Below are 23,466 nucleotides of genomic sequence, written 5' to 3'. Positions count from 1 at the left end.
CTAGATTCCTCAAAAGCTTTTGGCAAAGCTCTTCATGAAAAGCAAACTTCACTACTATGGAATCCAGCACTTCCTTACCAGCAGAAGACAAAGGCCTGAATTTTGCGCTTGTCGGGCACACGCGATCCGCAGGCCCTGGGGCGAACGGGTAACGATCTCCTGACCGTGATTTCACGCTGGTTGGTCAATTAACGGACAGCCAGCGTGAAACACAGCTGGAGAAAGGCTCAGCGCTGCCGGTGGGGGCGGGAAGAGGGCAGGCGCTGATGTCACCACGGGTGCTGGTGAGCACTTCCACTGAGCTCCCTGAAGGCAGACAGCTGCCTCAGGGAGCTGCAGACCTATAAATAATAAAAGAAAGCACAAAAATGCTGCAGAAAATGTCCATGCATCACAATCAAGCACCTGAAAGCATACCTCATAAAAATGCTGCCCCCAGATATTTCTTTCTATTTATATCCCACCTTTGGATGAGGTTTCATCAAAAATGTAATGCCCGCCTACCCACGAAAAATCGCTTACAATTGGGCCATTAACGAGCTGAATTGCCCACTTAATTGTTGGCGGGTGCTCTTCTGACTGCTGCGTGCTCTCGCCAAGCGAAATATCGCGCGAGTGCACGATGAAGTCAGGACGCTGGCCTGGCATCTTCTCGCACGATTTTACATAAGTTCGGGTTGGGCGCGCGCTCTGCCAGTGAGATGTAAAATTCTGGCCAAAGAGTGGTGTGTGATGAATCATTCTGTCCTAGAGGTGTCCTCTCTGGAGTGCCCCAGGGAACTGTGCTGAGTCCTTTGCTCTTCTTGACATACATAAACAACTTTCCCAATAAGTTAAAAAAACAAGATGCTACTATTTGCAGGTGACTGCATGGTTTACACATAAAGGAAAACTCAAGAACATATCATTTCACTGCAAGATGATCTTCTGTAATTGCAAAAATGGCAGGACCAATGGGAGATGGCATTCAGTGCCAAAATATGCTATGTCATGTGCAATCTCCAACAACAAGGATCCACCAATAGAGAGCTTTAAGTTCTGTGATTTAATTCCCCAACAAGTAGATACACAATGGTATATTCAGTTCATCTTAAGTACAATCTTCAGTGGGGAGTCCACATTCAGCAGAGAACATCCAAAGCAAACAGGGTTCTTGATTTTCTGAGGAGGAACCTTTGGTATCGTGACAAAAATATCAGAGTTATAGCTTACCAAACATTTATTCATCCGATCCTGGAGTATGCAGTGTGGGTTCCTTATATGGCAAGTGATATAATTATGATTCAAGTGATCCAAAAATGTGCTACACGATTCTGCATGAATCAGTGTGGGAAATGCCCCAGTGTCACATCCTCGATCAAAGACTTGGAATGGGAATCGCTGCAGCAAAGGAGGGAGAAAAACAGACTGAGCATGTTCCATAAAATATGGAATAGACTGGTGGGAATTTACAGAAACAAGTACCTGGAGCCCCCCGTCAATGACTAAACATGAGGTAGCCATCCACACAAACTACAAAGACCATTTGTTTCCAAGATCCAAATGTGTTTCCAAGACAGTGTATCAACAATGTTTCTTCCCAAGGACAATCCCACAATGGAACAAACTGCCAAAGGAAATAGTCACAGCCCCATCACTTGAAATCTTCAAGACCCATCATTAGATCATTTCCATTTTTAAGTCTTTCATTATCAGGACTACCACCTTAGCAGGTCATGCCTGATTTAGTTGGTGCTATCCATAGAAATGTTGGTTGAATATGGCTATTAGTCTGTGATACTGACACTAAAGCAGAAGCAGAAGAATCTGGCCAAGGCTCCTGTGATTCTTGTTGTCATGTTGTTTTAATCATATAAACACCAATCGTTCTTAAGGGATAGTGCAAACCCATTGTGGGTTCATTTATTTAGACTAGGCACATGAAAACATTTATATGTGGATAGAAAGCTCGAAGGCAGCAGAGTTGTGTGTGCTGTGTCCTGCTCACAGGCCAAAGTAAAATTAAGACTGGATCACATGACATGCTTCCCTTCTAGTGATGTCATGCTGCTATCCCTTAAAGGCATATCACAACACTTGTAACACTCTGCTGGGGCAAGTCAAAAGTCGGGTTGTATATGCACTTGGTGGAAGTTCAAAATGTAAAACTATGTATGTTCATAATTAGAAAAAATTCGGCATGAAAAGTTTGACAGGGTTCAAAGTTTGTGCTGTTTGGTTTGTATTGTGTTTCCTCATTCTTCCTTCTAAAATGTGTCACCTCACACTTCCCTGCATTAAATGTAATCTTATGCCTACTCATTTCACCAGTCTCTCTATGCATACTTCAAGTTTGTTACTGTCATCCTCACTGTTTACAACAGTTCCAGGGTTTTGTGTCACCTGTAAACTTTGAAATTATACCCTTTATACACAAGTCCAGGTTAATACTATATATCAAAAAGAACGATGGTCCTAATATCAACCATTGGGGAACACCATTGTATACTTCCCTCCAGTTTGAAAAGCTGCTCACTACAACTCACTGCTTTCTGCCCCTTAGACAATTTTCATGCTATCACTTTACCTTTATTGAGCCTATTATGTGGCACTTTGCCAATCATATTTTGAAAGCCCATTTTTACATCAACCATATTACCTTCATCTCCACTCTCCATTATTTCATCAAATAACTTAGTCATGTTTGTCAGAAATGATGTGCCTTAAACCAATCCATGCCAGCTGTCATTTGTCAAACCACAATTTTCCAAGTGACGATTATTTTTGTCCTGGAATATTGTCTCTAAAAGTTTCCCACCACCAAAATGTCTGGCCGATTGGCCTGTATTTACCAGGTTTATCCCTCACTCCTCTTTTCAGCAGGACTGTTACATTTACAATCTTCCAGTCCTCTGGCACCACCCCCATATCCAAGGAGAATAGTCTTTCTCATAACTCTTTTTTTTCTCTCTTATTCCCTGTTTCGGTTCTCCTCTGTACTTTCAATGGCCTGAATATTTCGGATAGTGGAGTTCCCCCCCCCCCCCCCCCCCGCCAACCGAAGAGTCGGTGTGGAACACATCCCCACTGACTCCAACTGCCCTGCAGCTATTTCACACTTGATTGAGCATCAGTTGGCTGCAGGCGGGACTTCCACCCTTCACTGGGGAGGAAGTCCCGTCTTGGAGAGCTGCCGGTCAATCTGATTGGCTAGCAGCTCTCTAGTCCTTCAGCGACAGGAGTTGCAGGAGGGCAGAAGAGGAAGTGCTTCAACATGCCAGGGCCTAAGCCCCAGGACTGAACGGCAAAATAAGTTTTGGGGGTCTCAGACCGGGGATGGTAGGGAAGGCATCAGGGGTGGAAAGCGGGCGATTGGAGTGTTGGCAGAGATGCTGAGGGGAGGGGAGGGTGTTCCTTTGGCTATAGGACCTTAAGGAGGGGAGGTGCCCAAAATCAGAGGGGAGCTTTTGATGGAGGCGCCTCCCCCCCCACCGCCCCCCCACCCCCACCACTTCCCGCCCAAGGCCTAAGCCTGTTCATTTTTGGGCATCCCCAGGTCAATCCTGCCGCCAGCCTAAAAGTTGAGGTTTGGCAGGAAACGGCCTCAATTGGGGCAAGGCAGGCAGCCCATCAGAGGCCTTGCCCACCCCAGCATAAAATCACTGCCAGGCCGGGGCAGGTGGGAACTCAGAGGGAATCCCGCTCCTTCAATTTCACCCTTCCCCCCTCCTGCCTAAAAACCCTCCACCACAGGGATGTGAAATTCAGGCCTATTTATGCTTGACTCTTTACCATGGTATGAACCTGATATGTATAATAAGACTCCTTCTTTATGTTTGATTTTGATCTCAACATTTTTAGTCATCTAAGGAGTCCTAGCTTTGGATGTCCTTCCTTACCCCCTCAAAGGAACATGTTTTTTCCTGTAGCCAAATTATCTTCTCCTTGAAGGCCTCCCATTGCTCATTTACCTGGCAACCTTTCCAATCCACCTGGGCAATCCCTTTTCAACTCACTGAAATTAGCCCTCTTCCAGTTCAGGAATTTTGTCTTTGATTGCTCCTCGGTCCTTTCCATTACTACTCTAAATCTAATGATGTTGTGATCATTGTTGCCCAAATGCTCCCTCAATGAAACATGCTCCCCTTCCTACTTCATTCCATAGAACTAGATCCAACACTACTTCCTTCTTCAACAGGCTAGAAACACACTGATCAAGAAAGTTCCCTTGTACACATTTCAGGAATTATGCCCCATCCTTGCCCTTTACATTGTTTTTTGCCCAGTTTATGTTTGAATAATTTAAGACCCTCATTATCACTATTTTGTCTTTACATCTTTCTGAAATTTGCCTACAGTTTTGCTGCTCCATCAGCGACGATTGGTGATGGGAGAGTTCAAGAGTGTTGATCGAGGGTGGAGTGGGTTGAGAGTAGCAGGGTTAGGAGGGATCGAGACTAGCGATTGGGGGAGGTGGAGGTTTAAGGGGGTGGTAATCAGTGGGGAATTTGGGAGTGGCAGGAATCAGGGGGCTAAGAGCAGCGCTAGTGAGTGTGGTGTTTTGTGGTGATGTCAGGAGCAGGCTGCCTCAGGGCAAACCAGTCTTGAAGTTTGACCTATTATTTTTTTCATTCTCCAATCTGGTGGGAAGTACACTTTCAACCGGAAACATGCACGGGCTTCCTGCCCACCAGACTGGAGGTTTAATAGGCTGACTTTATAGGCCATACAAGCTTAACTAAATTTAACATCTATCTTGCTCTTTGGGATCATAAACCACCCTTCTAGAATTTTCTCCCCACTGACAGTCTTGTTAGCCCAATACCAGTGGTCCTCTAGCTGACTCTGATAACGTGGTGCACTCCTTACTTCAGACCCATTCCAGTGGGAATTGGGAACGGGGATTGAGGCGAAGGCATGTGCCTTATGTTTGGCTTTTGCCTACAAGAGCACAGCTGAGTTCAGGACCCCAGTAGAGCAAGGATTAGTCTGTGGTGCAAGCCATTGGTGATGTGGCATATTGAATTGCAAATTTATTTTTGTTCTGTCAATTGTTAAAGTATAAAATACAGAGAGCTGTAACTATATGCTGTGCATATTCTTACGTTATTGATATGTGTCAAACCTGATCAATTGTAACAATCAATATAGTTGTGGGGAGCCTTATGGGTCATGAGGTCTTGTGGCACAGTGTAGTATCCCTGCCTCTGGGCCAGAAGCTCCCAGTTTGAGTCCCACTTCAGGAGTTGATGGCCACAGAAGGTGTATTTGTATTGTGGCCAAACAGGTTAATTACCGGCTTGTCAATCCTTCCAGTATGCCTGATGGCAAGCAGTATGAGTGAGAGTTTCCTGGTCAGCCATGCTGCAGAAGGCAATGGCAAACCACTGCAGCCAAGCATCATCATGGACCAATCCAATGGAAGTCCACAGTTGCCAACGTCCTCATAGGGCATGGTAATCTTAAGGAGGATTATGGATGTCCTGTAAAGTTCATTTTTATCTGGAAATGTGCAAATTATACTGATGGTTGTATAACTCTGTTCAAGATGGTTCAAGTGGTTCAAGAAGGCAGTTCACCACCACCTTCTCAAGGGCAATTAGGAATGGGGAATAAATGTTGGCCCAGCCAGTGCTGCCCACACCCTGTAAAAATGAATTTTAAAAAACTACACTTCATTGTATGTGAATAGTTTGGGGACATATCCTGCGGGAATGTGATACAGTGCTCTATAAATCCAAATTCTTTCCTCACTTACCTTGACTGAATCTCGTTTTGGAAACAATGTACTGATACGTTTGCTAATACATTAAAGAATTTCCCTCCTCTTTCCTTTGTGTGTTAAGCAAAGAGCTCAACCAGCAGCGTGTGAAGAGATGGGGATTCTCCTTCAATGAGGTACTAAAGGATCCTGCGGGACGGGAACAATTTCTGAAGTTTCTAGAATCCGAATTCAGCTCCGAGAATCTGAGGTAAAGTGGTCATCACTGCATTAAAGGAACATTAGATTAGGAAATGCAAACACCCCATTAACCTGATATGTAAGAAGACCTAAGGTGAAATTTAAGAGATTTAAGAGAGCGTACAGGAGAATTTTTTTTACACTGGAGGTTTCGAGGTTCGGTTACACTCTACCAGAGGTAGTGATTGAAACAGTGACAATATCTATATTTCAGAATATGCTAGATAGGAGGTTAGTAAGAAGAAATAAAAGGGTGTCGAAATATGATGAGTGTATTTGGATTACTGTTCCTGTGGTGATAAACACCAACATCGTCTGGTTGAGTCAAACAGCCTGCTTCAATGTTGTAACTCCATTCTAAGCCTTTCAGACTGAGAAATCCCAGGTTTGATTCCAGACCTGTGCTGAGCTAACTGATCTCAGTCAGCTGGACAGTTCAGTGAGCCTCAGTGACAGAATTACCACACCCTCGTTACCCAGTGACTCCTCCTGAAAAGGGGTCATTTGTGAACAGCAGGTGGAAGCCAGATCAGGCTTGTGTGTGAACTCCTTTACAGCTGAGAAGCCCTGTTTACACTCGCTGTGAAGGCTGTTGCCTGGCGGATAGAGAGACTTTTGTGCCTGTCGAGCTGTACGCTGGAAAAGTGTTTTTATTTCTGGGCGCTTATAATCCAAGGCTACTAAAATGAGTCTATGTACATCAGCATAATGGGCAGGATTTTACAGTTGTAATGACGGTGAAGCTGTCAGTGATTGCTGCCATTACCCTGTGAAACCGACAATTATTTTTGGCACCCTCGCATGTTGTCGCAGGTTCCCTGCTCCTCCACAAGTGTGCTGTAGAAGTCCCCAATCTCTTTAGAAATCACTGAATTGATGAGAACGTCCCCCTTTATGCTGTAATATCGCTGCTAAATCCTCCTGGAACAGTTATGCTTTCCTAATGAGATGTAACTGTTTTTAATTATGTACTAAGGTATAACTATACTGAACAGCTCTCTGAGCCTTATGAACTAATTTTATATTCGCAGAATGTCAAGTTTTTCCATTATGATCGAAAAAATTATGTTTCTAATATAATAAGATATTCTTTTAGGTTGTTTATGATATTTCAGCTTCTAATTTGTATTAAGCTCAATGTAAAACTGATAATAAGTGAAGGATAATCAGCCCATTTTACTTGCAACTTTGCTGTCCCTGAGAATTCTTCAGTGCGATTGGCTGCTTACCATGCTTGATGACATCACTGTTGTTGGATGCCTGGAGATCCCTTTGACTTGGTGCTAGATTCAGATTCACCTGGGGAAAGATGAAATCCACACCACAGAGATTGTTGGACCTTTGTGGACAAGGTCAGCAGTGAGCGCTGTCGCTTTGTCACTGACCGTAAAATTCGGGCCAATAACCAGTATATCAGCGTTTTGCTAACGACCTCCGTTTGCAGTTTAACTGTCCGGAGCTTCCACTGCTTCAAACCAATTGTCTGACTGATACAATGTTAGGCACTGATTGGTAATAGACTGTTCCAGCTAACAAACTTTGTCTGCCAATGGTGCTGTCCTTTGCAGGAGCATTCGAAAATATTCTGGTGTAAATGGCCCAAAGTAAGTGACTTCCTGAAGCAAAGGAGCTCCATACGTGCTCAGACTATTCTATTGCAAGGAAGGGAGAACATTTTAAAAATATACTCGCTGAAAATTAGGGAGTATTCTGAAAGTTATGAAAAACTGACCAAATATTTGGTTCTGGCACATATTAGCGCACGCATTGACAGTGAGACACTTACTCAGAGGAATTGCTTTTGACAATTCTTCAGTGATTAGCAGTCATTTTGCTAATTTGTGCTCAGGGCTATTGAAGAGAATGAGACACTAAGATTGACTAAGATTACCAAGGCACCATCTTTTAGGGATAATTATCAGATATTGGGTGTATTTACCCCAACAGCAGCCCTTTAGTGCAGAGGTAAATGTAGGTAGATATATGGAATGTCACTAATTTTTAAAAATTGGCTTTCTGGAAGGGACACCGTTAACAAGGTCAGCATTTATTGCCTATCACTAGTTGCCCTGGAGAAGGTGATGGTGGGCTTTCTTCTTGAAGTCCAGCAGTTTGTGTGGTGTAGGTACTTCCACAGAGCTTTAAGGTAGGGAGTTCCAGGATTTTAACCCAGCAACAATGAACTTTCAAGTCAGGATGGCGTGCGACTTGGAGAGGAACTTGGAGGTGGTGGTGTTCCCATGTGCCTGTAGCCTTTGAGCTTTTAGATGGTGGAGGTCATGGGTTTGGCTACTGCTATCAAAGAAAGCGACAGTTGTTGCCATGCACCTTTTAGATTGTATACCACAGCCATGGTGTTCTGATTATGAAAGAGTGGGTGATTAAGGTGGTGGATAGAGTGCTGATCAAGCAGACTGCACTTGTCCTGAATGGCATTGTGGTTCTTGCCAGCTACAACAACCAGACAAATGGAAGGTATTCCATCACATTGCTCACTTGTGCCTTGTGGTGGAGAGATCTTTGTTCAGTCAGGAGGTGAATCATTTGCTTCAGAATATCCAGCTACTGACCTACTCTAGTAGCCATATCATTAATATGTCTTGTCCAGTTGAGTTTATTTTTAATAGTGGCACCCCGCCCTTCGCCTCCACTTTACCCAAGGATGTTAATTAAGGGATTCACAGATGGTAATGTCATTGAATGTCAAGGGGAGATGGTTAGACTCTGTTTTGTTGGAGATGGTCATTCCCTGGCACTTGCTTGGCATGAATGATACTTGCTACTTATCAGCCCAAGTCTGAATATTGTCCAGGTCTTGCTTCATGCAGGCATAGACCGCTTCAGTATCTTAGGAACAATGGGTGGATCTGAAAACTGTGCAATCATCAATGAACATCCCCAATCCTGACCTTATGATGGGAGGATAGTTATTGATGAAGTAGCTGAAGATGGTTGTGTTGTAAAGGTTGTTTGGCATTTCACAAAGAGGTCTGGAGACTTGTATGGTTGAACATAAACAATTTCTTGGGAACCCATAACTATATACATATCCAAGGTACTGCTATGCATGGGTGCTGTCTCCATGCTGGCTCCTTCCAGATTCTACCCCACAGGCAGTCTATGATCCTGTGACTCTCTACACCATGCTGTGGGCGGTACTCTTCTCCAGCCCCACATTAACCTTTGCTCTGCAAAACACCCTTCTCCTATACCTCACCCTGAAATCCTTACCCAAATATAATCTCTACTTTATTTGTTACTCCTTCTCCCCCACTTAAGTCTCTGACTTCATAAATTCTGATGGTCTGGAGGCTTGACACTTCTGCCAGATCTCATTCTGTCACATTTGGAGGAACGGTAGTCTCAGTTGCTTTGTTGGTTTGGCGTTGAAATTGTAGTACTCTATGTTTCCAGTTCTTGGTTGCCTACATTTGCTTCACGTTTTGTGCTCCTTCAAGTGGCATTTTTCTTTATCAACAATCCATCTGATTTGTTCTGACGCTGTGGGCTTGACCCGTTTCTTCCAAAGGGAACGTGCACTCCATTGATCCCTGGAGTGGTCTAAGATTTTGTTTTTCAATGGGGTCCATCTTGCTGGATATTGACGTTTCAAAGATGGAACCTACATTCCACTTGTTTCACAATTTCAGCCATTTGATTTTTCAGCAACTCAAAGTTTCTCAGTAAGTTTAAGGCATCCAGTGCTTTTTATTCTAGTTCCTTGAACTTACATTTTCCAACCTTATTTCTATACTTTTTTTCTCTGTCTGCAACAGAACTTTGTCCTTGCCCTTCATTTCGATTTCACTGTTGGCCAGGTCTGTCTCCAGCAAAGTCTAAAATTGTTTCAGTTCTGTAATCGTGCTACTTGTGGCTTTGTTATCCGCTCGCAGACTGGAAAGTTCTACAGCCTTTCCTTTCAATGCCTCCTCTTTTCCATTCAGCCAGTTCTTCAGCCCTTCAGTTTCTTACTGCTACTTCTTGGCTTCCTCCTGGAATATTGAATATGGCTGGGTCTTCTCTGCCAACTGGTTCTTCAGTATGTTCAGAGTGACATTGAATTAATTTTGTTTCTCTTCTGTAATTTTCCAGAGGAACAAACTTGGACCTAAGGGATACTTGTAGCGTGTGAAGATCCTTCATCAGGTTTTCCTTTTCTTTACGAAGCTCATTTGCTTCATCTTGCGTTTTCTTGTCATTCAATAAAGTCTCCTCGAGTTTCTTCTGCTGTTCTTCCATTCTGCTGTTCAAGACAGTCTTCATTTCTTCATGCTGCTGAAGGGTCACATACTCCTTTTGCATTTGATCTTGAAGGACGAATCACTGTTCTTTCAACTGTTTATTTTCCCAGTAACCTCTTGTTAACTCACGCTGTGCTTCAGAGCATTGCTTTGTTGCTGCTGATAGCTCCAACACTGTTTTTACTGAAGTAGAATTCCATATCCTTTAAGTTCTTCATGTTTCTCCAGGGCTACATATTGATTCTTCAAAGAGTCTTTCAGGACAGCAACTTCTTTGAGTACATTTTCTGCCTGCTGTTGTGCTTGGCTGTACTTCTGGTTGAGTTCTTTCAACTCAGCTGTGATAAGAACATTTTCCCGTGGAATAGCTTCATTTTCTTTTTGCAGGTTTTGTTTCTTTTGGGTTATTTCAGATAGCCTTCCTTCATTCCCAGCCAGCTGCTCGCTTCACACAGCTACCTGCTGTTGCAGTTTCAGTGATGTGTCAGCAGTTTCAAAAAGCTCCATTTTTAAGCCTCTCGACTGGTTCTCAGCCTCTTCTTTCTTTTACACTAAACTCTTTGGCTCGTGCACTTCATTACACCGACACGGTCTGTGACCATCTTGTGGTTTGCTTGAGTATTGTGTTCCTCAGCCAGGGGTCTCCTGTCTCCCTTAGCCTGGGATCTTTCGTCTCCCATGCTCAGGGATCCTTTATCCCTCTTGCTCTGAGATCTTCTGTCTCCTGCCTCTTGGGTCTTCTGTCTCCCTCACTCTGGGGTCTTCTGTCTCCCACGGTACTTTATGCAGGGTCTTCCAGACCTTATTTTAAAGTCTGTGCTATCCACAACTTGGAGATTAAAATACTTGTCAAAGGCTTTTAACATCTCGCCAAATGTGGTTGTGGATTTACCTATACCTTCTGTTAGGATTACTTCATCCACAAATACGCCAAACAAGTATAGAAGTGTATTAACTTCTACTTCTTCCAATTTCTTACTTAATCCTGATGTACTCCTGTAATCTAAAATTTTCTTCTCCGAGACTCCCAATCTTGGTTTGGCCCTTGTCTTAGCCTAAACTGACCTGGAAGTTTTAATTTTCTATCCATGGTGGGTTTTTTTGTAACAGGTGAGTACCACTTTAAATGTTTTTTCCCTTCAAAGTGGCTCCGCAGCTGTTGGATTTTCTCTCTCTCTCTCTCTGTTCTTCCTGTGTTTTGTTACTTTCAGCGGGTTCCCGCCGCACCAACGGGCCATTTGTTTTTCTCCCTCATTTAAAACTTATTAACTGCACAGGAAACCTTTAAAATAGTCTTTTTGGGCCAGGTCCTGGATCTCTAAGCCTGGGACTCAACTTAATGGTGATTTTTAACTCTGCATGAAGTTTACTTTTCAGTTCAGCTCGGCCACCTCGTGTTATGGTGCCGGCTGGGACCTTTGCTACAGTCTAGCTGCACTTTGCAGGTGCTGATTCTGATGGCTGCCTATTTTAAAAGGTAAGTTCAACATTTTTACTGATTTTACATCATTTTGCTCACCCTTCTTGTGATTTGGCTAGGTCTTGTTGACTCTGCCATCGCTTAGGTCTGGCTTTTCATTTGCACAGTGGATTATTTTATTTTTCAACCTTTCTTTTTCTTTTGAACTTTGTTCATCCTTCTTGTGATCAGGCCAGGTCCTTTGACTCTGCTTCTACATTTGATCAGGTCTGGCGTTTCATCTGCGCAGTGGATCCTTTTGCTGCTTTACAGCCTTTTTAAAAATCTTCTTTTAAATTTTGCTCAGCCTTTTTAGATCTAGCCAGATCCCTTGACTCTGCCTTCGATCAGGTCTGGCAATGGATCTCCATGTGCCCTGGTGGAGTCCTTCAGCCTCCATGTCTGCAATGGAGCTTTTTATTTAGGCGCTTCCCAACCTTGTCTCCAATTTCTTTTTAGGCGATCTCTAACTGTGTCTTTAATTTAGGTGCCCTTCTCTCAGGTCAGGCTTCAGTTTCCTTACTTCTTCATGCTTTGAGATTCTGGATTCCTTCCCCAGGTTCTCTGGGATTTCGGGGTCCAACCTTCGCTGCCACCATGTTGTAAAGGTTGTTTGATGTTTCACAGAGAGGATTGGAGGCTCGTATGGTTGAACATAAACCGCTTATTGGTAACCCATAACTATGTTCATATTCAAGGCACTGCCATGCATAGGTTCTGTCTCCATGCCAGCTCCTTCCAGATTCTACTTCACGGACAGTCTACCATCCTGTGACTCTCTACATCCCACAGTGGGTGGTACTGTTCTCCAGTCCCACATTAACCCTTGCCCTACTGAACACCTTATCCTGCAGGTTGGACCCAGGACACTACCCTCTGGAACCCCTGTAGTGATGTCCTGGGGTTGAGATGATTGGCCTCCAACAGCCACAACCATCTTCCTTTGTGCTTGGTATAAATCCACCCTGTGGAGAGTTTTCCCACTGGCTTCAGTTACTAGGTCTCCTTGGTCTATATTTGGTTGAACGCTGCCTGATATCAAGAGCAGTCACCTGATCTCTGGAATTCAGCTCTTCTGAGTATTTTTAAACCAAGGCTGTAATGAGGTTTGGAGCGAGTGAACCTGGTAGAACATCATTGAACAAGTGCCAGTATTCACTGTATTCACGCAGATCAAGCAACCTGATAACTGGGTTCAACAACTGGGTTCAGACTAAATGGAAGGCAAGTAAGATTGCATGTGATTCCTATTTATGAACTTTTTTGCTCCGTTGCTCAATGCCACCTTCGTGTGAATGCAGAGGAACATTAATATCCCGATAGTAATCCCAACAGACATATCTTAGCATCAGTATGAAGGGCTACTCCCATCTATCTTCACTCCAGTACTCACTTCCACTTCCCTAAGAATGAGGTTATAAGGCAGTAGACAGCATGATGAGAAGGGCTCACACACTTACCTCTTCTGAGGAGGCCAATTTAGCCATTCTGTTCTGAATCGAATCTATGGAGGGTCTTTAATTGGATTAGCCTAATCCGCGTGCTGCTATATGTTTCATATCCATTTGACCAACTTGTTGAACAACTAAAGTACATGGGTTTGACCTCCAAATTATTAGTCTTTTGTTAACGATAGTGCCTCCCATTTTGTTGACTATCTTGATTGCTTTGGTCATGAAGTGTGGTTGTTGATCTCTTGTCAGATGAAGTCCTCATGCACCAAATGTATGAAATAGCTGATTTAGGTGTTGGAATATTCTGAGAAACCCTTTCTCCTCAGTCTTCATCAGCTTCCCCCACCTCCATATCTCTCTTCATCAGCTTCCCCCGCCTCCATATCTCCCTTCATCAGCTACCCCCGCCTCCATATCTCCCTTCATCAGCTTCCCCCGCCTCCATATCTCCCTTCATCAGCTTCCCCTGCCTTCATATCTCCCTTTATCAGCTTCCCCTGCCTCCATATCTCCCTTTATCAGCTTCCCCCGCCTCCATATCTCCCTTCATCAGCTTCCCCCGTTTCCATATCTCCCTTTATCAGCTTCCCCCGCCTCCATATCTCCCTTCATCAGCTTCCCCCGCCTCCATATCTCCTTTCATCAGCTACCCCCGCCTCCATATCTCCCTTCATCAGCTTCCCCCGCCTCCATATCTCCCTTCATCAGCTTCCCCTGCCTTCATATCTCCCTTTATCAGCTTCCCCTGCCTCCATATCTCCCTTTATCAGCTTCCCCCGCCTCCATATCTCCCTTCATCAGCTTCCCCCGTTTCCATATCTCCCTTTATCAGCTTCCCCCGCCTCCATATCTCCCTTCATCAGCTTCCCCCGCCTCCATATCTCCCTTCATCAGCTTCCCCCGCCTCCATATCTCCCTTCATCAGCTTCCCCCGCCTCCATATCTCCCTTCATCAGCTTCCCCCGCCTTCATATCTCCCTTTATCAGCTTCCCCCGCCTCCATATCTCCCTTTATCAGCTTCCCCCGCCTCCATATCTCCCTTCATCAGCTTCCCCCGCCTCCATATCTCCCTTCATCAGCTTCCCCCGCCTCCATATCTCCCTTCATCAGCTTCCCCCGCCTCCATATCTCCCTTCATCAGCTTCCCCCGCCTCCATATCTCCCTTTATCAGCTTCCCCTGCCTCCATATCTCCTCTGTGTCCTCTACCACACCAGCTTTGTGCACTATCATTGATCTGGACATGAACTAACCCCCGAGCTTCCAGACTAAGCCAATTATTATCTTTTTTTTAGTGGGGGTGATTTATTTCATAATTGTTACGACTACAGAGATCAAAGAATCAACATTTAATTCATGAAAGTATGTGATTGCTGCTCTATTCAGCATTTCCATTTATGTTATTACAGAGTCATAGTGTTCAATATTTAATAACTACAATAGTTTTCTTTCATCCATTGCTTTAAAAGACGAGTGCACTTCAAGATTTTTTAGCGAGCCTAAATTTCAGTCCAGGGCCTTGATGTAACAAAACGCTCCCCTTGATAAGAGCTGCTAATTCTATTTTGTGAACTTCAATGGCAATTTCAATCAATCGCTTTCATGATGAATCCAGCAGAGGCATACAGTGCAGATCTGCCTGAGCTGTTTGCAGTTTTGCTGAATGCTTCAGTCGAGCTGCCAATCAGCTCTGCTTGTCACTAACTGAAAACCCCATTGGTTTCTTGTCAGCATCAACACAACAGTAACTATGACAGCAATCAGTGCAAAATCCGCACAGGCTCTGTCCATTCATGCTAAACACCTCTGCCCGTTATTCTTTGAAAGTATAATTACTTGAATTTTACAATAACAAAATACTTCATACTGTGAACAGAGTCAAAATTGCAGAAAGACAGGGGGTTAAGTTCCTGCCATTAAACAACTTGTTACCACCGGGATGGGAGGAGTGCACGAATTATCAAGACCCACTACTCCGCAGGCTGTACCATTAATGTAAAAATTTTCCCACCAAAGTGACCACTTGTGTACCTACACCTCTAGTACCCAGAAGAAAAGAGACTCTGACCAGGCTTCTTTCAAAAAACTCAGAATTATTAATTTATTTTAAACAAAACTTCTTTTAACGAGGGAAGGCTCGTGGAAGGCCTTCCCACCCCACTGCCAATTGAGGCTATTAAATGGGAAATTAATGCCCACTTAAGGACCTCATTTTGCCACCGGGTGTATTAAACCAGTGGCAGGTGGAGGGGCTCACCATGCAGGGAGCACGAGATGCAAACCCTGGCATGTTTGCTTGTGGGCTTCTTGATTGGGGGAGAGGAGTGGTCCCTTATTGTCTGTCACTCAGCGCCTGATCAAGGGACCTGGCATTGGGAATGGGGGGGGCATCATCCGCTGAGAGCTTGATGCCAACCCCTGTGACCCCCACACCGCGATCCCCCGTTGTACCGTCACTCAGCTGTGCCTGGGTCCATCCTCAATCCAAGGCATCCTGAGTGCTGCTCAGTATGGAAGAGCTGCCAGTTTCTGATCGGCCAGCAGCTTTCATCGGGCGGAACTTTCGTCCCAGGGGTCCTTGATCCCAGGAGAAGGCCCACTGCTTGCCTGTCAAGTTCCTGATGGGCACAAGATACAGCAGGCCTCCTCGAAAAGAGGTGATGCAGGGGTCTTGCCAGCCCTCCAGCCAGTGGTCAAAATCCCATCACCTCCACAAGATTCTGGTCGATATCAAATTGGGATAATCAACACTGAGGAGGCCTGCAACAAACTACAAGAAGACATTAATAAACCTGTAGAATGGGCACATAACGGACAAATGAATTTTAACATACAGAAATGAGAGTTATTACATTTTGACTTGAAAAAATAAGGTGGATAACGAAGGATCTAAATGGCGCAGAGATGCAAAGAGATCTGGGAGTTACAAGCAGGTAAATTATTGAAAGTTGCACGGCAGGTCAATAAAGCCATAACAAAAGCAAACCAAGCTTTAAAGTTTATTTCTAGAGGGATAGAACTGAAAAATAGAGAAGTTACGTTAAACTTGTATTGAAACTTAGTTAGACCAGACTTGGGAGTACTGTGTATAATTTTGGTCACTGTGTAAAATGTTTGGATTTGGGGCCACAGATACCTAAGGTAGGCAGTTGACTATTCGTAAGTAATTTTAAGATAGTTTGTTAAGCAGCAACAGTTTAGGTATGATGCACTAATTAATTAGACAGAAAAAGTATACGACCCGTGGCAGTTGAGAGCAGTCTACTGATCCCAGAGAATAAACGGGCTGTTGGCAGAGAGTGTGTTGATCTCAAATGGAAATAGTGGCAATGGAGAGGGTGCAGAAAAGGTTTACAAGGGGTGATAGTGGCATTCCGCTCTCTAGTGGAAGCGTCAGGAAACTCTTCCCTTGGTCTCCCTCCTCCTCTTCCTCCTCCATTTGAAGAAGGCAGCTGCCTGACGAGCACTGCCGCCTCATCAGCACTGCCCCCTGTCCCTGAGCACATGCTAATATACCCTTCTTCTGGCAGCTGGTAGCTTGCCCACTGTCAAACCCTTCTGACCAATGGATACAGGATAGGTTCCCAAACTGTCAGGGCATTATCTCCTCCCCTGTTCGTCACCCTGCTCGAGGTCAGCTTTTTGGTTTACATCATGCTGAGGGTCATATCCTGGCTTTTTCTAAAGACTTGCATAGATAATGGGCTGCACAGAATGCCATCCTACCGACTTAGGAATGTCAACATGGCAGCCTGAACCAAGTGACCTTGCCGTTTCTGGAGACGGTTTAGAAGTAGGAGTGTTTCAGAGAGACAATAATTCTGTTTAGCTGAGCTCATAAGGGTAGTATACTACACAGAAAATACCAGTTCATTAAAGGCCCCAATTTCTTACAGCTGCATTATAAACATGGAAATAGTGGCACGAGAGAGGGTGCAGAAAAGATTTACAAGGGTGATACCAGAACTGAGAGGTTATATACCAAGTAGGAAGGGATGATTTGGCTGGATCTCTTCTCTTTTCTGCTCACTATCCCATCTAATTAGTTAAATCTGGGCCTTTTAAAGTGCCACTTGGTTAAAAGCTTCTCAGTGGTTCACTACTGGCAAATTGAGCAGGATTTAGTCATTGATGGATAAAAACAGTGGTATCATTTGCTGGTCTCTTGCTGTCCACCCTATCTGGATCATGTGAATCCCTTGAAATGTGCAGATCATATTGTGAGCTTGGAAGATTGGTGGTCTATTTTCAGAACAGTGGTGCATTTGGAGCCTTCAAAAAAGAGACTTTTGCCCTCTAAAGACAGTTCTAGAATTTTTTCGAAGTTTGCAGTAAAACTTTAAATTTTCCTTGCTGTACGTGACAGAGATCGATAGGTTTCTCGATATTAAAGATGCTGAGGGATGCGGGGATAACACGGGAAGATGGCGTTGAGGGAGAAGAACATCTAGTTGAATGGCGGAAGAGGCCCAAGGGGCCGAATGGCCTGCTCCTGCTCCTATGTTCCTATCCTGCTGCTCTGAGTAAAATTAATGAACTTGGATGCTGACCCAAGGAATTCAGCACCTGCATTCTGGCTCCGCTGGATTGGAAAGTTATCCACCTTCTTGGTGATGAAATTGGCAAACGCAGATTAGGAACTGACTAAAGTGTGCTGAAATTAAGGCATGTGAGCAGCAACTGTATACGTACCTTCATTGAGCTTCCATAAGTAATACCACCTGACTAAAAGAGGCTTGAAGGTGTATAAGTGAAGAGGAATTATATGCAAAAGGGAACTGAAGATTCATTAGAACAGCTTGGCTTGGCTTGACTTGACTTGACTTGCGATGCCAAGGGCAGGAGAGATTCAGTACTGGAGTCATGTATCTGATCTGTGGGCCATAATTATTCTTTCCTTGTTGAGAAGTCTACTCATCTCCTCGGCAATGCCCAGTAATTCAAGGAAATGAGGAGCACCCATGACATTTCCTGTCTTCCTTGTGAATGCGGTAACCTTTTTGCTTTTGGTGCCATGTTATGGACAGTGTGCACCAAAAGGCAGCCATGATGGTTACGATCATGTACAAGATTGAGACATTGGCTGGGAGGCAAGGTAATGCTGTACCTTTAAAACCAGCACGACAATAAGATGAAGCCCGGTTGTGTGTTTTATTCACATTTACAATTGTATCCCTAGCCCCTTCAAAGGAGGAGATGCCACCATCTCAAATGAATATTTTACCCTCATGGTTCATAATAGAAACAGACTTTGGTTGTTCTCTGGCCACATAAGCTATGATTCACCATTTGGAAACCAACTAGCTTACAAGGTTTGAATTAAGCTGCTGCAAGAGTTAAGCACACTTAAAGACATCCCCTAATACTACAGCAATGCTTCTTTACAGCCGCATGGGATCTTGTTATTTTGAAACAAAGATTGAAATCAGTAGAGCTGTAACTTAACCTACTCAACAGGATTAGACTGGCAGACAGCTTTCCAGTCACCTGGCCAAATTGAGCAGCATATAAAATGGCAAATGGTCCCCAACGTTAAAATTACCTCCCCAAGATCATGAATCTCATTAGACTCTCCACCACTACATTGTAACGTTTGCCTCAGTACAGTGCAAACCACATTGATCCATTTAAACAGAGTTCTCACCGCACTGCAGGTGCACTTGGGGCACCTGAGAATTTGGGGAAATTGAGGGCCATTAGTTTTTGTCATTCTGCCAAAGGTTTGGTACATTTTAGACCACTGGAGGGCAGTCTTACCTTCATTTACAATTATTTCATTGACTGCAGCAAAGTCGAAGTATTTGACTTGACCTGGATTCTTTTAATGAATCCAAGCAAGTATGTTCAGTCTGTAACAAAAACAAAAATACCTGGAAAAACTCAGCAGGTCTGGCAGCATCTGCGGAGAGGAGCACAGTTAACGTTTCGAGTCCGAATGACCCTTCAACGGAACTAAGTAAAAATAGAAGAGAGGTGAAATATAAGCTGGTTTAAGGGGGGAGGGACAAGTAGAGCAGGATAGAGGGCCAGTGATACGTGGAGATAACCAAAAGATGTCGCAGACAAAACGACAAAGAGGTGTTGAAGGTGGTGATATTATCTTAGGAGTTGCTAATTAAGGGTAGAAAGCAGGACAAGCAAGGTACAGATGGCCCTAGTGGAGGTGGGGTGGGTTGGGGTGAAGGAATCAAAAAAGGCTAAAAGGTAGAGATAAAACAATGGATGGAAATACATTTAAAAATAATGGAAGTAGGTGGGAAAAGAAAAATCTATATAAATTATTGGAAAAAAAAGGAGGGGAATCGGAAAGTGGGTGGGGATGGAGGAGAGAGTTCATGATCTAAAATTGTTGAACTCAACGTTCAGTCCGGAAGGCTGTAAAGTGCCTAGTCGGAAAATGAGGTGCTGTTCCTCCAGTTTGCGTTGAGCTTCACTGGAACAATGCAGCAAGCCAAGGACTGACATGTGGGCATGAGAGCAGGGTGGAGTGTTGAAATGGCAAGCGACAGGGAGGTCTGGGTAATGCTTGCAGACAGACCGAAGGTGTTCTGCAAAGCGGTCACCCAGTCTGCGTTTGGTCTCTCCAATGTAGAGGAAACCGCATTGGGAGCAACGAATGCAGTAGACTAAATTGAGGGAAGTGCAAGTGAAGTGCTGTTTCATTTGAAATGGGTGTTTGGGCCCTTGGACAATGAGGAGGGGGAAAGTAAAGGGGAAGGTGCTGCACTTTCTGTGGTTGCATGGGAAGATGCTTAACGGGGGGCTGGAGCAGGTGAAGCTGGATAGAAGGCCAGCGATAGGTGGAGGCAAAGGAGCGATTGACAAAGATGTCATGAACATAAGGACAAAGGGGTGTTAATGGTAGTGGTACTGGCTAAAGGAGGTGCTGATGGTGGCATTAAGGTCAGAAAGCAGAATGTGATAATAGCAGGACAAGGGTAAGCTCTCTGCAAAGAGCAACATGAACAAGTGACAGATGGACCTAGTGGGGGTGGGGAGGGGGAGGGGGAAAAATATCGAAAATAGGAAAAAAGGTGGGGATAAAAAAATGAATAAAAATGAAAATAAATAAAAATAAGTTGATTAAAAAATAAAAATTAAAAAATAAAAATGAATATTGAAAAAAGGGGATAAAAAAGGGGTGAGGATGGAGGAGAGAGTTCATGGTCTGAAGTTGTTGAACTCAATGTTAAGTCTGAAAGGCTGTAAAGTGCCTAATCGGAAGATGAGGTGCTGTTCCTCCAGTTTGCGCTGAGCTTCACTGGAACATTGAAGCAGGCCAAGGACAGACATGTGGACATGAGAGCAGGGTGGTGTGTTGAAATGGCAAGCGACAGGGAGGTCTGGTTCATGCTTGCGGACAGACCGAAGGTGTTCCGCAAAGCGGTCACCCAGTCTGCGTTTGGTCTCTCCAATGTAGAGGAGACCGCATTGGGAGCAGCAAATTCCATAGACCAAATTGAAGGAAGTGCAAGTGAAGCGCTGCTTCACCTGAAATGAGTGTTTGGTCCCTTGGACAGTGAGGAAGGAGGAGGTAAAGGGACAGGTGTTGCACCTCCTGCAATTGCATGGGAAGGTGCTGTGGGAAGGGGGTGAGGTGTTGAGGGTGATGGAGGAGTGGACCAGGCTGGCCCAGAGGGAACGGTCCCTATGGAATGCCGACAGGGGAGTATAAGGGAAGATGTGTATGGTGGTGGCATCATGCTGGAGTTGACGGAAATGGCGGAGGGTGATCCTTTGAATGCGGAGGCTGGTGGGGTGAAAAGTGAGGACAAGCGGGACCCTATCATGGTTCTTGGAGGGAGAGGAAGGTGTGAGGGCGGAGGCACAGGACACGGACTCCTTTCAGGTGAAACAGGATCTGAGTATGAGTGTTGGCTGTTCAGATGGCAATGTGAGGTGCCTGGAGAGAGAGGAATGTCTGCTGTGCTAGAGAATCGTGCGCAACTAAGCAGGTTCTGATAAAGGGTCATCGATCTAAAATGTTAACTCTGTCAACTCCCTGCTTTTGTAATCAATTCTCCTCACAATAAATGCTGCCTGAAATGCTGAGTATCGCCAAACATTCCTGTTTATAAGTCAGAGAGCGGGGCTTAGCAACTGAAAGTGTTATGTCATAAGAGCATACAAACATATGAATTAGGTGTAAAGGTAGGCCTCTCGGCCCCTAGAGCCTGCTCCGCCATTCAGTAAGATCGTGGCTGATCTGAATGTAACCTCAACCCCACATTCCTGCCTACCCTTGGGAACCTTTCACCACCTTGTTGGTCAAGAATCTATCTAGCTCTGCCTTAAAAATATTCAAAGACCCTGCTTCCACCACCTTTTGAGGAAGAGAGTTCCAAAGACTCACTCTGAGAGAAAAATTCCTCCTCATCTCTGTCTTGAATGAGCTAAACAGTGACCCCTAGTTCTAGATTCTCCCACAAGAGGAAATATCCTCTTCACATTCACCCTGTCAAGACCCCCCAGGATCTTAAAGGTTTCAATTAAGTCACTTCTTACTCTTTTAAATTCCAGTGGATACAAACCTAACCTGTCCAGCCTTCCCTCACAAGACAACCCGCCCATTCCTGGTATCAGTCTAGTAAATCTCCTTTGAACTGCTTCTAACACATTTACATTTTTCTTTAAATAAGGAGACCAGTACTGTACACAATACTCCAAATGTGGTCTCACCAATGCCCTTACAACTGAAGCATAACCTCCCTACTTTTGTAATCAATTCCCCTCACAATAAATGCTAATATTCTATTAGCTTTCCTAATTACCTACTGTACCTGCATACTAACCTTTTGTGATTCATGCACTAGGACACCTTAAGGTTGGCGGGCAGGCCAGAAGCCCCAGCGGCAAATAGAGAAAACCTGAAACCTCATCCAGCAGCGGGATAAGGTTTCATGCAGGGTTTTAAATGTTTTAAAAAACATCAAATTCATCACTTTTGGCATCCAACGCAAAGAGTTCAACAGTCGCTTTGGCTATGGCATCATTGTAAGGATCCCACTCTAGATCAGATTTGGTGCTTTTGGTTTCAGAAACATCCCTCTGCAGCCAATCATCTTCCTCACTGTGAAGCTCTTGGGAAGAAAGAGTAAGAAAGATTCAGAATCAAAACTGTGCTTGCTGTTAAAACATGGATTTCGTTATTCTCCTTCCAGATCCCTCTGCTGATGTGTGCATAGTAGCCTTAAGTGGAAAAAATGCACAGTGCAATTTTCAATACACTACATCCCTCCCCTTCTTAGTAAATGAGTGGCATAGCATGCTTGAATGGTTTGCTTCCAAAATTGTAAACAATAAAACATAACGTGAACATTCAACTTCACCAGTAACATGATTAAATATTAGAAATTTGTTGTAGGGTGAACGAGTTATACTATTAATGATAGAGTTGATCAGCAGACACTTCTTGGATGGAAGCTTAAAGTTTATTTACAATATACTCAGCAGCAACTACACGTGTGCTTTCAACTCTAACTCTAACTCTATACTGCTGAGGTAGCCCATGCTACTCCCCTATTGGTTACTACAGATCATGTGATCTTCCTTAACAAGTATTATTCTTAAAGGTACATTACACTAATTAAAACTATAATTATTACATTTCTTCCCCTTTAACTCGTCTATACGTACTATATTTACAAAAACAGATTTTTCAAGACAACATATTTACACTGGGTAACAAATTTACAAGTCCAGTCTTTCAGGTGGTTTCTTGGTACAAGTGGAACATTGCAGCTCCACAACTTCAGGTTCCTTGTCAGGAACCTCCTTTTCCGGAGTTGTCTGAACACCAGGTGCTTTGGTGGTCACTTGCAGTTCTGTATCCTCAACTCTTACAGGAACATCAGACATATCAGTCCCGGGTTGTGTATCCTTAACAAGAAACGTAGAACTGGTCATGATCACTGGTGGAACCAAATCTTGATGATTTGTCTCTGTCTTTCTTAAATGGTCCACATGGTTACGGATGATCGGCCTTCCACCGCCACGCGGTAAGATAGAGGTCCAGTCACCGCGCTTATTTCACCCGGTAACCACTTTGGTCCTTCCCCAAAGTTCTTCATGTATACCGACTCTCCTACAGTAAATTTCCTCTCATGACTATGCCAGTCATGTCTAGTTTTCTGGCTTCCCTGACTCCTCTCCACCTTCCCCTCTAAATTTGGCATTATTAAGCTCAATCTCGTCTTGAGACGGTGCCTCAGCAATAACTCTGCAGATGTGACACCTGTTGTTGTTTGAAGGGTAGTCCTGTAATGAAAAAGAAAGCATGCTAGGTTGGTTGCTAAAGAATGGCCAGTTAGCTTTTCCATGCCGGCCTTGAACGTTTGAACTGTCCTTTCGGCCAGTCCGTTTGAGGAAGGG

General features: G+C 44.2%; 1 protein-coding gene across 1 annotated transcript in view; it reads left to right on the top strand.

Annotated features, from left to right (window-relative positions):
* LOC144693323 (regulator of G-protein signaling 6-like) overlaps positions 1-23,466 on the top strand; it is a 190,987-nt gene that overhangs the window by 124,129 nt on the left and 43,392 nt on the right. The window contains exon 12 of the mRNA XM_078563120.1: positions 5,826-5,951. Coding sequence (XP_078419246.1) covers positions 5,826-5,951 — 126 coding nt within the window. The remainder of the gene's footprint in view (positions 1-5,825; positions 5,952-23,466) is intronic.

The sequence above is a fragment of the Cetorhinus maximus genome, chromosome 18, assembly GCF_964194155.1.
Source record: "Cetorhinus maximus chromosome 18, sCetMax3.hap1.1, whole genome shotgun sequence".
Taxonomy (NCBI): Eukaryota; Metazoa; Chordata; class Chondrichthyes; order Lamniformes; family Cetorhinidae; genus Cetorhinus; species Cetorhinus maximus.
This window is presented reverse-complemented; position numbering and strand designations above follow the sequence as displayed.